The sequence below is a fragment of the Gorilla gorilla genome, chromosome 8, assembly GCF_029281585.2.
Source record: "Gorilla gorilla gorilla isolate KB3781 chromosome 8, NHGRI_mGorGor1-v2.1_pri, whole genome shotgun sequence".
In the NCBI taxonomy this organism is placed as follows: Eukaryota; Metazoa; Chordata; class Mammalia; order Primates; family Hominidae; genus Gorilla; species Gorilla gorilla.
In genome coordinates, this window is record NC_073232.2 from 64568867 (window position 1) to 64587471 (window position 18605).

Below are 18605 nucleotides of genomic sequence, written 5' to 3' on the forward strand. Positions count from 1 at the left end.
CATTCCTTTATTTCATCAATCAAATCTCTTCTCTCCCTTTGCCTCTCTCATTTCACAAACAGCTCTCTGATCAATTCTATATTCACCTCAGGGATCAGTGCTTATCTTTAACCTGTTGACTCTGTTCTTTTAATACTTCATGGCAGAATTTGCACAGGAAGCCAAAAAGCCAAGTTGGAAGGTAATTTCAAGGATATATCTTAGTGCTGAAGAAAATAGAACTGTAAAGCTGTAGAAAAGCAGAAGCCATACAGTTTGCTTACCAGAGTACCTCAAGATTAATCATTCTTAGTATAGGCACAGGCAGCATCAGGTGATCTCAGGCAAATTACTTAACTTCTCTGAGTTTGCTTTACTTTTGCTGTCCCTAAAATGGAGCAATTATTCCCTATATTTCAGAACTTTTATGAAGATTAGAGGGAAAAGGTATATTAATCCTCAGTAGAATGCCTGAACACCATAAGTATTCTATAAATGGCAACCTGCTACTACTGCTGTTGTTACTGCTAATCAGATCATTAATACACTAATATACCAGATCTAGGCACAAAACTAAATGCTTCAATTCTCCAAAAACAACAACAAAAACCAGGCCAAATGAGCTTTTCTCACAGTAATGAGATTTAGTGTCCAATATAACAACAAATGCCCTGGGTCCAAATACAACCTTAGCATTCTAAACTTCATTGAATAAGCCATAAATTGTGTCACATAGTCATTCAAGTAAATTGATATTTGTAAAATAAAATGCTTATTTATATGAAAGGTATAGAAAAGGAAAATTTATAAACAAAGAAAGCAGATTAGTGGTTGCCAGATCCTGGGAGTAGAGCAGGGACTGACTGCAATTGGGTTCCAGGAAATTCAGGGGGTAATTGAAATGTTCCAAAACTGGATTGTGGTGATGGTCATACAAGTCTATAAATGTAGTGAAAAACCTTGTATTTTACATGTATACTAGGTAAGTTTTATGGTATATAAATTATACTTCCATAAAGCTGTTAAAAATAATCTTTCTTCTATTACATGACACATCTCAAAATAAACTAGTATTTTTATTTTTATTCTAAAGCATTCCACTATCAGCTCATCATTATGACTGTCAAGAATTTGTCCAAGACCATTAATGTATTCCTCTACACGCAAGCAGGACTGTTATCATTGCTTTTATCCACAATCATATTGTTTTTGAAAAGACATCTTGAGATACAGTATCAAGGTCATTAACAGAAAGCATTTATAAGCTAAGATTATGTTCTACGTCTGATAGCTTCTTGGTCTGGACAGAAAACATTCAAGTTGGGAATTAACGGTTTTCAAATAGAAATCCATTACTAGTGAATGACTTCTACGCAAACATTTCAACAAACAGAGAAGCCACTTTTCTTTAAACACTTTTGATGGATTTAAATCAAATCATTAAAGCAGTGGGTCTTTAAAACCTTCCTCCAGAGCAGCAATGCCATAGTCTACATATATAGTGGCTGCAAATGTTAAAATAAATGTTACGAACAATATTATTATAATTTCACATACATGTATCTGCACAGAATAACCACTAAATACTAATACTTCCTGTCTTTTAGAGCATAAACAGATTTCCCTTGGCATAATACAATTATTTTCATGATTTTTTTAACATGGTTTAAATACATAGTGCTCAGTATAAACTTCATCAATCCATTCTTAAATTTTTGGTAGGCCTATAACTGCTCATTGAATAAAATAAATAACATTATTATGGAACTTCACACTTGCCTATGTTCAACCCTTCTTGCCCACAGTTATCCCACACAGAAATTGTGTAGGATCCTTTCTGTCACTCAATCTTCCTCTGAGTCATACTCAGTAAAGCCAAGCTGGGTTGTGTTGGGCTCCACTCCAGGACCTTGTCATTACTGAACTTCTTTCCATCTCATGCTCTTCCATTTGGTTTAGATATGTACACAGCACTTTATCAATGGAAAACAGTTTAACAAAACTAATAAAAATTATGATAGTAATGAGAACCTCAACAGCAACTGTTTATTGAGCCCCATACTATGTTTTGAGCACTGGGCTGGGGATTCTCAAGCATTATCTCCAATCAGGGAAATGTTATAATCCTCATTTATAGTGAGAACATGGAAGATTAGATTCAATATTACACACCTAGTTAGTGGTAAAGTAGCAATTAAATTAGAACCCATTCTCCTATCCATTGTATATGCCATGTTCTGAGCTTACCTACTGTAATTTCCATAAATGCATTGCTGAATCACAGGAGTCAGTGGCTTCTCAAGGTAATCTCATGAGTACATGAATGCCCACAGAGTGTGAAGAATGGGTTGAGCTAAGTGTGATGACCTACTGGGTTTACAGTGGTATCATTTAAGAACTATTGGATTTAGGTTATGTTACCTTAACTCTTTGATAATTAATTTTCTCATCTGTACAACAGTGATGATCTGTCCTCCATTATTTGCTCAGATATTGTGAGGCATAAATGAAATCATACACATATTTATTTTTCTAGCCAATGAATATGTTGCAAAATCTATAGTTGCATTGGTAAATAGGTCACCTAGAAAAATAACTTCAGATACTCACATAAGCATATGACTAGATGAGGTGAAAAGTTTTTATAGGATTAGTTGTTCTCAGTTTCCATCCTGAAGAGCTAAGAGACAATATACAAGCAAATTCCACCTTCACATTTTTCCTGTGTTTATTTTGATTAATGTTGAGGCAAGCACCTAGTTAAAAAGTATTTCCTTATGTGTTTAATGGTCTCTACCAACTCATAATTTTAAGATCTTCAAGAATTTTTAGAGAGTAAAAATTATATCTAAATTTGAAAGGATTTTCTTAGTACGTGTTCTGGCTGTGTCTGCAAAATAAAATTAGTAAGAATTTGAAAAGATTCTCTTCTATTTCCACTAATCCCATGCTTGTACTTATTAGCAATCAGTCTATCTTATTTTTAAGATTAACCAATTTATGAGATTTTATGTTGCAGAGTTTGGGATTACACATTTATTAGAGTTGGAGAACAACTGTGCTTCCTTGGAAAGGTATTACAAATCACAGATTATTCAAACTAGAAAGAACTTTTCATGACTGTAATCTCAATCTGAAAAATGGAAATGCCTTCAGAGGGCAGGCCAATAACATAAACAAGGGGTATGGGCTAGATGAAGAGAGTATGGAGTGATAGGGATTATCATGACCATTTGGAGCACAGGCAATCCACAAAGGCATGCCAAAGCATCCAAATGCAATACCAAACATGCTTGGAAATTCCACTGAGCTCAGTGACATAGGTTTCCAATGTTTAAAACTGTAAATTAAAAACTGAAGTATCTAAGGGCCAGAAACATGAAGAGGTTTTATCTTGTCCTTCATTTGACAAAAAAAAAAAAAAAAATCATATTAACTATCTACTGTGTGCCATCCATTTCTGGGCTCCAAGGATGTAACATGGAGCAACAGAGAAATTGACTTTGTTTTCATGTAACTTACTATTTTCTGGGGGAAGCAGTTGTTAACCAATAACAGTCAAAACATAGAAATTCAAACTCTGATGGATATGGAAAAAATGTACACGGCACCACAAACCCAAACACTGAAAAATGGAAGCCCAATCCCAACCTAGGAATGCTGGGTCCAATCCATGTTGGAAGAAACAAAGGAGTGTCTTTTTTAGCATATGACCTACAACCACTAATTTTCAGATATTAAATGCTATGTGAGCGAGAAGAAGACACATATACTATAGTCTTACCCTATATTAGTTCCTTAACAAATATTTGGTAAATGATTGAACCAAAAAAAAAAAAAAACTGAAAACCAATCCATAGAAATTTTTATTAATTGCCAGAATAAAGAATCAGAAAGCATTGATACACTTTCCAAAAATTTCTATTAAAGACATTAATATTTAAGGGAAAAGAGGGAAATCAGTGAGGAAGTAAACCATTGGAAAATTGAGGTAATGTTTCTTCAAAATGGAAATTTGATTCAAGAGGAACAAGCTGATGCTACTTAAAAATTTTAAACTAAAAACAAACAAAATACTCAAGTACAAGATGGGGAAAACTTTCTATGTGTGAATCAGCTAGAAATGCTTTAGGTATATGTAGTTGTGTTTAATAAAAATTTGAATATAGAGGTTGGATACAGTGGCTCACCCCTGTAATCCTAGCACTTTTGGAGGCCAAGGCTGGTGGATCGTTTGAGCTCAGGGGTTCAAGACCAGCCTAAGTAACACAGTAAGACCTTGTCTCTACAAAAACTACAAAAATTAGCCAGATGTAGTGTCATGCACCTGTAATTCCAGCTACTCGGGAGGCTGAGGCAGGAGGACCGCTTGATCCTGGGAGGCGGAGGTTGCAGTGAACCAAGATCGCACCACTGCACACTATCCTGGTCACTAGAGTGAGACCATGTCACAAAACAAAACAAAACAGCAAACCAAAATTGAATATAGTAGCAATACAGTATTATTGAAAGAACTATCATTATACTAAGGCACGCTAGTCTTTAAAAGAGAATGCACCCATGACCATCATGAGTATGGGTATACAGTATATTAAAAATTACCAAAGAGCTCTCTATATAAAAGAAACAAACTGCACAAGAGACTTCTGCTAAAAATGAGTTGATGAAACAAATAGCTAAACAACAGAGCATATAGAGAGTGAGCATGAGCTCTGGGCTTACATAACCCTGCATTGCAGCACTTCAGGCCATTGTTTTGTTTTGGGCAAGTTGTCTAATTTCTCTGTGCCTCATTTTCTCCATATGAAAAACTGGGATGATAACAGTAGCTACTTTATCAGATTGCTGTGAGAATTAAATGAGATCACATATATGGTATATAGTTGGACAAATATTTTTAGTAATTATCATCATTATCATCATCATCATCATCATCATCATCAATAATTGACCATTAAAGACAAGGCTAAAAAGTAACAATTACTACTTTCACTTTATCAAAGATTTCTTTGGAGAGGAAATTGTTTCTAGGTCCAGAAAAAAAATGAAGAAAAAAAAGTGAGCCTAATTTGAGCAAGAGAAGTTGTTAATATTATATTCTTCCTTTCATGATGATAAAGCAATGGATTGATCTACAAAAAGAAGTGTTGAAATCTATTAACAGGAGTCAAGAAAGAGAGGGAAAAGCTGTCAGAGATGATTTAAAAACTCACTAGCAAGGGTTTCCTGAGATATTCTTTAATAACCTCTAAGACCATCTCGCAGAGAATCTCACTCTTGCCAAGACAAATAAATGTATACTTGAGCCATTTTCCATCCATCACCCTGACAGTAACCCTTAGGAATCCAGAAGATGGAGCACTGCTCTATTATGATAGATGACTTACATAGCACAGGACTTCAGTGACTCCACCAAAAGATAAGACGAACCTCAGATGAGAAAGGGTCACTCGAGAAGACTATCCTCCTCTTTGATGATCAGTGTTTTTCCTTTTACACTTCAGGATAAAGGAGCTAGTAATCTGTTTGTTCAACTTGATACACCTGTCTGCACACCAAATTTGGTATATTCACCAAAATATTTCAATATTGGTTCTTCTGTTCTCCATTTTCTAAGGGTGTGAGTTGCTTAAACTATCGTGATTATATAATGAATAGAATATGAGTTTTAATGGGTACTTTTCAAATATCAGAATTTTTGGAAAAAAGTTATTATAATTATTTAAAAACATGTAAACAAACACCCAAACACACATATCCATAATGCTTCTAAGTGCCTAAATTCTCTATTTCTGGAAGTTCTTTCTCTAATTATTGTTATTGGAAAGGACATGGGCTACACTCTTTTAGCTGTTATCTATCAGAAAGAAAACACTTTTATTAAGCTGAGCATTTCCCACCAAAAGCCAAAAGGAAGGGAAAATAAATATGTTAATGCCTTCAGCAAACCAACAGAAAGGCAAAGGCTAGATAAATTCATGAAGTATGTAAAAGGTGTCAAGAAGTTAAAAAAGATAACTCATTCATAGTGAGCTTATTTTATTTATTTGCCATTGCTTTCCATGAGGACAGTTTCAAAGTAACATCTATTTATTTGTATGCCATTCAGTGCTACATACACAGGGAATCACTTAGTTCTCACTTAGTTCCTTTTTTTCCAACAAGAGAATATAGGTTTCCATACTAAGTAATGGTAAAACATCTGGAAAGCAGAATCAGGCAAGTCACAATTTTTCATGTCATATTTTCCTTTGATGAAGAACAAAGAATCTGAAGTAAAATTTTGAAGAAGAGAAAAATGACTTTTTCCTGACCAAGGCTAAAACTATTTTTAAAAGTTATAGCATTCTTTCTTTCACATTATTTCTAAAGCTTTTCAGATCTATAACAAGAAACACTGCTCATACAAGTGTATGATGGAGTTCACATTACATTTTTATAAAGCTAGGTATTAAATGAATAACTACAAACTTCGAGCAATTCTTTCATTTTGCACTGTACCATACACTATGGGGTAAAAAGATTTTCCTCTAACATTCAGAACTGAAAAAAAAGTTACATTAAGTAAAATCCATTTGCTCAGAGAGGAACTCACTGAATCGATCTCCCAGCCAAAAAAAAAACACTACTCTTACTTTTCTAAGTGTCTTTGGGCGTACTTTTCTAAGCTTTGGTACCCTCCAAAAGTTCAAAAATAAAAGAGTAGCAATTACCGAGAATGAAGACCATGATTCACATGAAGTTCTGTACTCAACAGTGCATGCAGTGTACACTCTAGGGTTCATTCCAGTGCATATTTTCTTATTTCTCTCTTCCCACTGACATAATGAGTTGTCAACACAGGCTTAGCAAAATGGTACCTGTCACTTTCAGATGTTTAATATTCCTCTGTGAAGGATATGGTGACACTCTGTCAAACCAGCACAAATCTAATCTAAGGCTATCTTCTCTTACTCGCTTTAATACAAAACATGTTACTTAGTCACCAGTGAATTAGGTAAGGTAGGTATTAGGAAGATACAAGTGTGGAGCTGTGCTTCCTTTTACAGCATGTTTGCCAGCCACCTGCAGGCATGGTAGCTTATGACCAACCCACCCTATTTTCCATCTGTAGCAATTACTCCAGAGGAGCAAAACTTAGATTTTGCATTTTTCTTTTTTGTCCTGGCCATATTTTCTTCTTTCTTTTCAGTCCAAACTTAGAAGCATTGTCAAAACCATAATTTACTGATAAAACTGGACCATTAAGATGATGTACAGTATATCCAGAAGATATGTTTTTTCCTCACATTATCTCCTTATTCCTTGGCCAAGATCTGGTGAAAGCTTGATATTACCATAATACAATTGTTTCTGAAAATAGTCCAAGTATTCTGCTTAACTAGAGTGTATTTGTCATCATTGACATTCAATCCAATTAACCAAATTAAACTGACTGGATGATACTATAATTACCTCATGTTCAAAGAAATACAATGTTACTTCTTAACAGTAGGTAGGGTCTAAAAGTGAGAAAATGACACTAAATATTAGAAGGTCAATAACATTAGATCTGTTTTTTGATGCATATTATAATCACATAAAAATAATGTAAGGTATTTACTTATGCTTTATGCCCAGCCAAAGCATAAGTAAATAGCTTACATTATTTTCTCTCCACCTCTATGTAGAAGTGAATTAAATTATATCTATCTTAAAGCAAATCTGAAGTTTAATTTACATTTATGATCTTTAGAAAGGCAAAAGTAATTAACATTATTTTATTTTTGATGCAGGTGAAAGTAGTATATCTTGGTAGTAAATTGTCACTAATTTCTTCTTTTTATATGAACTCCCATCCTTTCATAGGTTGGAATAAAAGAATGCAAAGACAGATATTTTCCCAGTGACCTACCACCAACTTCTGCCTATCATTCTGCTTCTAACTGCTAAGTCATAATAATTAAACACATGCTTTTGGTCATGTTTTTCATTGTTTCTAATTCCTCTTATCCCTCCCCAATTACGCGCAATAACCAAATGCACTCCATGAAGCTGGATTCATAATGAAAGTGTTTACTTTACTTATGATTAACTTCCCTGCATAATTAATGTCCCCAATCCTCCGGGTAGCCTTATTACATCTATTCTGTTTTAACATACTATCTGTCAGCTGAATACATTTTCATATTTTAGGAGTGGGGAAAAGACAGAAAAGCTCCTTGCTGATTCCGATTCTAAGATTATTTTTATCAAAAAGTATTTGCAATTATATTAGCTATTTTCATTGCTTATATAAAGTGCTATATTGGCTGATCCTCACCTGAGAAGATAATGATTAAATTACAAATGTAAATAGGCTCCTAGCAGAGACCATTAGCAACACCTTGAGGAGTTTGTAACAAGGATCTAAGGGGACAGAGGGCAGGAAAGACACAGAGCTGGCAATAGGGGCAGCAGTGAGGTCTGACCACAGGGTTTAGGAATTCTCATTTCCCCTGGAAGTCTTCATGAGGGACACACCAAGATCTTTTATTGCAGGTGTCGTCTCCGACCTCTCAACTGCCAGCAATGCCCAGATCTGTCCACTTAAACCAAGCCTCCTGGAAAGGGGGCTGAAAGGTTGATGTGCTAGTTCTGCTTTCTCTGAAGTCTCCTCAGAAAGTACTCCTCAGCCTCAGCTCACGCTGTTTGCCTTAAAAGGATAAAATATCTGTAGGAAAAAAAAAAAAAAACTGTAGCTGGCTGCAGAGACATCACATACCAAGAGAGACGCTACAAGCCCAGGACTGCTCTTCCAAGAGGCGCTCATCATTGTTTCACCTTCAGCTTAGCATTGGATAGCAGGAGCTGGGACCCAAAGAAACTATCTGGCCACAGAGGCAGCTGCCCTCAGCAAGAATTTAAAAACAAAACAAACAAACAAAAAACTTGGGATGAAAGCTGATCCTAATGTGTGTCACATTTGAAAGTGGCCAGGAACCCTGGCTGGCAGGAAAGGGGAAACATACTTACCCACTGAACAGAGCTGCTGCCACTTTTGTGTGCCCCAGGTCCTTAACAGGCAACCCCAGAGATTAAAGTGATGCTGATAGGTTCAGATGCTAGGGAGATTGGGGAGCTGAAGCTGCCTGGCTCCACTGCAAGCCACGGACTTGGGTTGCTCAAAAAGAAACAAGAAAGGTGCTTCCCCAAAGAATAGGAATTCAAGCAGTCTGTAACAATCAACAATGAATGGGTCATAGCAGAGGTTTCTCAACCCTGGCTGAATATTATAATCACTTTGGGAGTAAAAATAATATACCTATACCTCAGGTCTACCCCAGAGCAATTAAATCATAGGCTCTGGAGGTGGTGCCCAGCAAATGTATGTTTTAAAGCTCCCTAGGTGATTGTAACATACAGCTATGTTTGAGAACCAATGGGCTAGGTAGGGAAATGATCACTTGTTTAGGAGAATAAACAAGAAGGCATCAACTAAACTGTCTACACGTACAATTTGGCAAAAAAAAAAAAAATCCAGCTATGCTTTCGCAGGCCCCTAGTGCTTAAAGGTTTTAGCCATAGAGACATTCAACTCTTTAGATGAACACTTTATCCTGGTCTTTTGTTTAATATCACACACAAACGTACACACACACACACACACACACTCCTCTTGTCATCTTCCTATTAGAGTGGTTATCAAATTTTGCTACACGTTAAAGTTACCTGGAGAATCATTAAAAATTACTGAGATGTAGCTTCCAACACCCGGACATTCTGATTTTAATTGGTTTGTGGTACAATCTAGGAATTGGATTTTTATGTTCCCCATGTGATTCTAATGTGCAGGAAAGTTTGGGAACCGCCGTCCTACATTATTTCTTCCACTAGTCCCAGAGTCCTTCTGCTTCCTATTTAATTATTGGTGAACAGATACACCCCAGAGAATGACCTATATGTTATTCATAAAGTTTTCCTGCAACTACCTAATCCCCATGACCCTTTGGGCAGTAAGAGAGCCTAGTGGCTAAGGAGAAAAGCTCTGGAGCTCAAATTCAGGCTCAACCTAGTGTGACTGTGGGCAAGTTGCTTCACTTCTCTGCGCCCCAGAGTTCTTTTTCTCATGCTGTGAAATTGGGATAATCCAGAATCTTCCTCATAGGGTTGTTTTTGTCCTAAAAAAAGATAATCAGGCGGGGTGCAGTGGCTTACATATGTATTCCCAGCACTTTCTTTGGAGGCCCAGATGCTGGAGAATCATTTGAGGCCAGAAGTTCAAGACCAGCCTGTGCAACTGAGACCCTGTCTCTACAGAAAAAAATTAAAAATTATCCAGGTGTGGTGCTATGTGCCTATAATCTTGGCTACTCTGGAGGCTGAGGCAAGAGGATCACTTGAGCCCAGGAGTTTGAAGCTGCAGTGAGCTACGGCTGTGTCACTGCACTCCAGCCTGGGCAGTAAGACAGAAAGAACCTGTCTCAATCAATCAATCAATCAATCATTCAATCAATGAAAGAGACAATCTATATAAAGCACAGGAGCAGTGCCTGTCACAGAGTTAGTGCTCCATAAATGTTACCCAATCTGATGATGATGAGCAATGTAATTCTTGATGCTTTCATTCAGAAGCAGGATGCACTGAGTTGTTGCCCTTATTCTTGTCCTCTGCACTGTTGGCTGCACAAACACCACCAAGTCCTCACTGATGTCAAATTAAGGAGCATTTCAAAGGGACAATACAATGCATTCAAAACAAGCACTGGTCTAATGGGAAACTGTCTTCAGTATAGCTCCCTAAGAAGGCAAGCCTTCGATATACTCCAATTTGGGTGTCTCTTCTCTATGGCAGTCTTCATCCATAAAGTACTATCTTACTTGCAAGCTCTTTTCCAGTCTTGTCACCTATTTACTTGCACACAAAGCTTATCACTATTTTCCAACTTCCTTGCAAATATGGCATAGCTTTACCAATACCCATCTCGTTTTGCCCTTTCTTGTTCCCTCGATATGCATTTCTTCTTCTCACTCTACTCTCCAGCTTTTTTCATTGCTTATAAATTTCATGCTTAAAATATAGGCAGCCTCTAGAAGCTGAAAAAGACAAGATATGGAGTCTCCCCTAGAGCCTCCAGAAGGAATGCTTATATGAATTTTATAAGCAATGAAAAAAGCTGGAGAGTAGTATGCTTATAAAATTCATTCAGAAATAAGACACTTTTGAGAGTGTACTATTAGTTCCATATTGTGTTAAACATCTGTTTTGTGTAGCTGAAGTTTTTGTGCTATTGTTTATATTTACAGGACAGTTTTGGAGGGAGAAAATTCCTCTGCTCTTACAAACAAAATTATCCTTAGAGAGTTCAAACAGGTTGTACATACTGAACTTCTCAGAAAATAAATTTTAAGGAAGTGCTGAGGAACACAGTCGTTACAGAAGATGGTGAGAGAGAGGGAAGCAGAACCGGTGTCAGAAATGAGTGTGAGGAAGCAGAGAAGGGCTGTCGGGGAAGGGGTGGCAAACAGTACCAGCTCAACAATTCAGATTAGGATACAAAATGCCAAGGATGTGATTGCATAATAAGTTGTTGAGCATAGTGGTAAATGCTGCTTTCAGCATGTGCTTATTTATCACATTGTCTTGCGTTCTCTGAGCTTGAAAGGTTCAAGTCAGAGGATCTGGAATGCTAGCAACAGACCCAGTTTCTTGGGATGCGCTGCAGCACCTATGGTAGAGATGGCAGAAAGAGCAGCAGCCTGGTGTTCGAATATGGTTGCTAGGATACCATGGAGACCCTCCATTGCTAGGCAGACAGAAAAAAAAATGTGTCCATATGCCTTATAACCTGCAAACAGCAACAATAGAAACATCATCTGTGTTCTTCTACCCTTTCCCATTAGGAATCCAGATAACAAGTAGCAGGAGCTTGGAAATGTGACCCAGTAGAGCAAGGAAGCTGGTAATTTATATTCTCAGGCAGGTAGTAGAGCCATTCTATTTAAGGGCTTACCAGTATCTTCATTATAAGACCCATTTTGGGGGCATGCAACTTGACTGTGCTTCAAAATACCCTAATAGGGTTTTAGCACCCTGGTCTCATACATTTTTATAAATGCTCCCGGGACTTCATTTCTACTGCATAAACTGTAATGTCAAATTAACAATCAACCTTAAATTAGAAACTCTATTAGAATAACATTAGGTTGGAATTTAACTCCTCCACAAAAACAAGAAAGATGACTTTCGAAAAACAACTTCAGGTTCAATTCTTATTGATGTTCAGTTTGCCTAGGTATGTGAGGAATCTGCAGTGCTAGTCTGTGGCATGAAGTTAGATTATTTTCAATGGGAACATTTGGAAGTGAGTGGAAAAAGGAACTTGGAACTTGGTTTCTTCAAGACTTCTAATCATCTGCTGTCTGCTTCAATTAACTACTCTTACCTAGTTATATAGTTACGACTATTAACAGGACTGTGATGGTGGAGGTAAGAAAGCTGAACTGATATTCTGGCATTCAGAACTGCATTAGCGGGTAACTATTAGTCCTTGGTATAAAACACACACACACACACACACACACACACACACACACACACACACACACACACACACACAAATGAGCCTTAGCTATTCTAAAACCCAAAAGAATGCCCTCTTGCCTACTTTATCAAATCATAGAAACCGAGATTCTCATTCTCACTGGCCTAAACTTGCTTTTCCACAGTTCCCACTACAGTACTTTAGCACAGCCACTAGTTGCTGCCAATTCCCAGAGGGGCCCTGCTTTCTTTTTCTGTGCTGTCACTTTGCTAATGGCTTGGAATGTATTTCCCCAATCCCTATCTCTATCCCTCCCTCTTTCCTCTCATTTCCACTCACCTAAATCATAGCCATTCTTCAAATACTTACTTTAAACCCTTCTACTTCCACATGAGTTTCTGACACCATAAAACTAAACAGGCTTGATTATATTTTGCCAACTCTCTTAGTTATCTCCCCTGTGACTTACCTTACTCTACTTTCTAGAATATTTACTTGTGCAATATTGTTAACCCCTTGTTCACTCCTGGATGGCAGGACCTATGTAGCTCTTACCTCTAATGCCTTACAATATTTCGCATGTCACAGGCAGTCCCATAGAAGTATTGAACTGAGCTGTAGGGCACTTTTGGAATTAAATTTCTACCTTTCAAGCCATCTATGTTTTAATATTATGCCATCTATGATTACACTAGAATTCTAGAATTCTCTCAACTTCCAAAGAATTTAATATACAGTCTTTAGGAACATTTTGTTTTTCTTGAGATATATCAGTATAAAGTTTAAAAGATTAAATAATCTCTTAAAATTAATGCCTCCTTAAAAATAAAAATAGGCCGGGTGCGGTGGCTCACACCTGTAATCCCAGCACTTTGGAAGCCCGAGGCAGGCAGATCATTAGGTCAGGAGATCGAGAACATCCTGGTAACACTGTGAAACCCCATATCTACTGAAAATACAAAAAAATTAGCCGGGCGTGGTGGCTGGCGCCTGTAGTCCCAGCTACTCGGGAGGCTGAGGCAAGAGAATGGTGTGAACCCGGGAGGCAGAGCTTGCAGTGAGCTGAGATCGCCCCACTGCACTCCAGCCTGGGCGACGGAGCGAGACTCCGTCTCAATAAATAAATAAATAAATAAATATAAATAAATATTTTTATCCTCAACTCCTCCAAAGTACTTCACAATGAAAAAGTGAAACAGGGGCCAGGTGTGGTGGCTCACACCTGTAATCTCAGCACTTTGGGAGGTCCAGGTGGGCTGATAACCTGAGTTCAGGAGTTCAAGATCAGCCTGGCCAAAATGGCGAAACCCCATCTCTACTAAAAAAAAAAAAAAAAAAAAAAAAAAAATAGCCAGGCATTGGTGGCACGTGCCTGTAATCCCAGCCACTCAGGAGGCTGAGATGGGAGAGTTGCTTGAACCCCGGAGGCGGAGGTTACAGTGAGCCAAGATCGTGCCTCTGCACTCCAGCCTGGGTGACAGAGCGAGACTCTGTCTCAACAACAACAACAACAAAGCAAAAAAAAAAGGAAACAAAATAGAACATGGAGTGAAAACAACAGCTTACAAAAATACAAAGACACTAACCACTTTTAGGAACTCAAGTCTATATAATCCAACTGAAATGACTGAAACCCTGTGACATGAAAATGGAAAAGATTTGGGAATATTTTCAAAAGATAAGGGGTTTAGATCAAAATTTCAGAGACTGAATGTTCTAACATGATATAGAATCAATTTCAGAAATGAAACTTCATGAAATAAAATTACTTAAGTCCATAAGAACTATTCTATATAGGCAATCAACAGGCTATCTGATCTCACATAATGAATGCTTAGGTTTTGTTTTTCATTTTAAGGGTTTATTTGCTCAGTTTATTTCCAAATATAGTTTAGTAGTTTTACATTCTCAAGGAGTTATTTGGTAGCAGTGGAATATAGATTCCAATTTGCTACATCAGTTCTTTGCTTCATGTAAGTATTGTATCTATACAGATTGTGAAAGAGACCAATAAAAACCCTCCTCCTACCTCATAGTTATAGCAGGAGTGTCCTGGCTCAGTGCTGGAATCTGACAGAACCTTCCCTCCAATTCCCACATTAAAGGAAAAATTCCAAGCCAAAAATGTTAAAATGATTCAAGTTATTAAGTTAATTTACATTTTATACTATTTTTAAATGACCAAATTTACCAAGAAAACAGAACTAAAAAAAAATTATAATCCTTTGACCAAATTTACCAAGAAAACAGAACTAAAAAAAAATTATAATCCTCAGAAGGCAACCTTAGTAAGTAAAAACTAAACAGATATATTTGCATATATCAGATAAATGAACAGAACATTAGCGGGGCAGTTACCTACATCTAAAAAAAAGAGAATCAAAAACTAGCATGAACGTAAACTGGAAATTAATGTGTCTATTTAGATAGTTTAATTTTAACTGGAAACTCACAATAATCTATATGTATGTTTAAGAAAGATGGCTACATTTAAGATGTAGTAAAGATGAAATACAAAGACACAAACACTTGTTGCCAGTAAGTCCGTGTAATCAAATTATTCATAGTGAAATACATTGAAAGGCAAACAAGTCTTCTTTTGTTTGGCAGGTTTTCTTAACTCTTTGTGGAGCTACCTTGTACAACCATTCAAACAACATAAGATTTATTCATTTTGCATACAATGTACTTCTTTTTTCCCTAAGAAAGGTACACTTTCTACTACTCAAGCCAATTTTTTTCTAGTTTTCTTAATGTAAGTGTGAAAAAAGAACAGATGTTTTTCCAAAATTATTTAAGCTTGGAAGGCATTCTATCATTTTCCTCAATAAAATACTTCAGAGTCACCCAAAGCATCATGGCAATACCTTAAGAGCTGAGTCCTTTAAAATACAAGTTATTAGTAAGAAATCAGTATCAGGACACACAGTGTTGTTTGATAGGTAAAATGTGTATTATAATGGGATGCTGTAAATTATTTGCCACACCAGCTTTATTTTCCACTCTGGACCTTTTTCGTTTGTTTGTTTTTCAATCTAGTTATTCTACAAGTCATGTACAAAGAGGCTTTTAAACTTATCACATTGTATAGCTCATTCCCTACTGCCTAGAATCTTGTAAATCTCTGCTGGAATGTTTAACTGGAGTTATCAGCTGGCTTGAACATGCTTCACTATGAAACCTATTAAAGTGGTCTTTTTGTAAAAGCAGAGTTTGCTCTGTGTCACTCAAAAGTCCTGCGGATACAAAAATGAGATCCTATGAAATGTTTAAAGATGCAGAGATCTGTCTTTGAGTTATTTTTTCATTATGCAAAACTTGGCCCAGGAGAGATGGTCATGTACCTCGTTAGCTAAAACAGTCAGGCATGTCAGGATTGCAAATTAATTTACCAGAGAAAGTTGAAGTTTATTCAGATCACTCAGGTTTCTAAGGCAGATCTAAGTCTGCTGAACTATTAGGGCAATTTGGTAAGGTCAGAATCTCAGAAATGTTTATCCTTATTGTCTCTTTCCAACTCCCTCGCAGAATACAAACTCCTCCCCAAACTAAGTCTGCATGAACAGCAAATGTTCCATGGGAATCAACATGTATAGGTATAACTCTAAGTTTTCAAAAGTAGTAATTGGTACATGCTGTGATTCTCCCCAAAAAACATCCAATAAATACAAATAGAGATAATCGAATATTTACTTTCTCCTTATATTAACTTGTTGTATTTATGAAGTGAAGGGTTTCGATGGACCTTGCATTATTACGTAACACGTGCCATCCAGCCAATGTGATTTCGTTAGTAGTAGAGTAAGCAGCAATATCCTTGGTTTTATCAATTATGTTATTATCTATTAATTTAAAATGCCGTTCTTTTGGGTGCTCTCCCACATTCTGTTAACCTCATGTTCCTGTCGCTTTACTCTCCATATGAACTCTGAGTTGAGTGTTGTATAACAAGTTTCATTAAATTTTTCCCATCCAAGTTATGAAGCCCACTAACATCAGAATTGCACAGTTCCCTAAAAGGCTAGAACAATGCCAGAGTGGTTGCATTAGAAGCCAAGAGTAAGGCAAACAATGGGTCCACGTTTTAAATAAGATAAGTGTGCTTATCTGTATCTGACCCTGGAAACAAGCAACCACCTCTTGGGAGACGGAGATGCTCCATTAGTAACATTATGCACGTTTCTTAAGTAAAATAAGCAATCTTCTCCCTCACATGTTATGAAAAAATATTTCTTCAAAATCAACAGACTAGTCTTCCATTTATGGATTGTAAATGTCATCCAATTCAGGAAATCAAAAATTCTTCCTTTTTCTATGCCTATTTGCTTATGTTTCACACTTTGATGATGACAAGAACGTCAGGGTTGAAGGGTACCAGCGTGAAGCGCCAGCAGGTAGAGAAATCCGGGAGAGCCACAAAAGCATAGAAAGTATGGGTGATATCAGACGCATTTCATTTCAAGTCTGATGAGCCTGCATTTAGGATTTTCCAGCTGGGCTGGTTTGCCAGGGCTTTTGGGAGACAGGGGGGCTTTTTATTTCTTCTCTCACACTCACACACACGGTCGGACACACACCTGGGACGTGTTCAAACTCTACGTACACTAGGTGGCTTATACGAACGTATATGTATATTTAAAAATAATACCTTGACATCTGACAAAGACACGAAGGCAACGTATGTGCAGTGAGTCTGGCTCTGAGAAACGTGCACAGCCCCGCAAGAAGTGCCCGTTAAAATGAAACATTTCTGAGGATGAGGACAGACATGGCAAGCGGGAGGGGCGGGGGCCGACAGACAATACAGAGACCCGCAGCTCCCCATCGCCAGGGCGCCACATGGACCCGGCGCGTCACCCTTGCTTACTGTGGGCTCTTGGGGTAGAAGGGCAGGGTCACATGGCTGAGATCCTGGATGTCGAAGGCGGTGGGCTCGGCGGAGATCGCCTGCCGCTTGGTGCGCGGCTCGCCCTGCAAGGTGCTCGCGCTCTGCTTCTGCGCCTGCTGGGTGGCTGGTCGGATCACCGAGCGGTACTTGTCCAGCTCGTTCTGCAGCTTCTGGATCAGTTCGTCCTTCTGATCCAACTCCAGCTCCAGCTCGTCGATGAGAGCATCCCGCTGCCTCAGCTCCTCGATCTTCTCCTGGAGCGCGTACTGTAAATCCCGCAAGGTGCCCATGCTCCTCCGGGCTGCCGGGGGCTCCTTCCTGCCGCTGCTCCGCGTCTTGAGGCTTCCTCCCCTCTCCGATCAACTTTCCCCAAAGTCGCCGCTGCCTCCCGAGTGCCAAAGCTTCCTACTTGAGACCAAAGCCAGCCCTGGCTTCTGAGCATGCCCAGTCCGCCGGCTCCAGCCACCCAGAGTTTCAGTGCAGATTCCACTTCTCTGGGCTGGCTGTGAGGCTCAGAGCGGGGAGAGCAAACCAGCAGGTCCAACCCGGGATTAAACCTGAGACGCGGTGGGCGCCGCGGCGCGGGGGAGAAGAGCCGGGAGGCGCGGTGGCGGGGGAGCGGGAGGAGGGGACGTGAATGGGGGCTCCGAGGCAGCGGCTGGGCTCTCAGAGTCCCTCGCGCCGGGGGCCCAAGGAAGCTTGCGGGGCGTGCGGGTAGCCTGATAAGCCTCCGAGGCGCGCCGGGGGTGTGCGGGTGGAGCGAGGCGGGAGCGCTACTTCGGGGGTGGGGAGGTGGGAGGGGGGGGACAGGGAGGACCCCGGGCAAACTCGGGAGGCCTCAGCTGACTCCAGAGCAGACCAGCCCGGAGAATGTTGGGCTAAGATCCTAGGGACGTACAAGGCATAGGGGACTCTGTATCATCAAAGCTCTGAGTTCTGGAGGTATTTTGACGGCCGGCCTCACTAAGGAAAGCTCCCGAGCGGTGTGGCCGAGCTGTCGCTTCTCCCACGCCACCTTTCCCACCCGGAGCGCCTCACACAGGTGGCTAACGCTTGCGAAGAAACTTGCCTCTCAGGAGATGCGAGCGAGTCGGCGCCCGCGAGGAATTCCCCCTTTCAGCCTACTACCTTTGGGAAAGGGTTGTGGGGTAGGGGGTGGGGTTTCCGATTTTAGCACCCGAGGCGTTGCTACTCTTCGCCTGCTCCAGATAGTTACTTTCCTTTCTGCCCCTTCC

The 18605-nt window shown here is 39.0% G+C and overlaps 1 protein-coding gene across 3 annotated transcripts in view; it reads right to left on the reverse strand.

Moving 5' to 3' along the window:
* PRKG1 (protein kinase cGMP-dependent 1) overlaps window positions 1-18605 on the reverse strand; it is a 1413735-nt gene that overhangs the window by 1198815 nt on the left and 196315 nt on the right. The window contains exon 1 of one of the 3 annotated variants that reach the window (XM_019034964.4): window positions 17350-18513. The exons of the other annotated variants lie outside the window; for them this stretch is intronic. Within the exon in view, the coding sequence (XP_018890509.1) occupies window positions 17350-17660 (311 nt within the window). The 5' untranslated portion in view covers window positions 17661-18513. Of the gene's footprint in view, window positions 1-17349; window positions 18514-18605 lie in introns of those variants that run through there. 3 annotated transcript variants of the gene reach the window in all.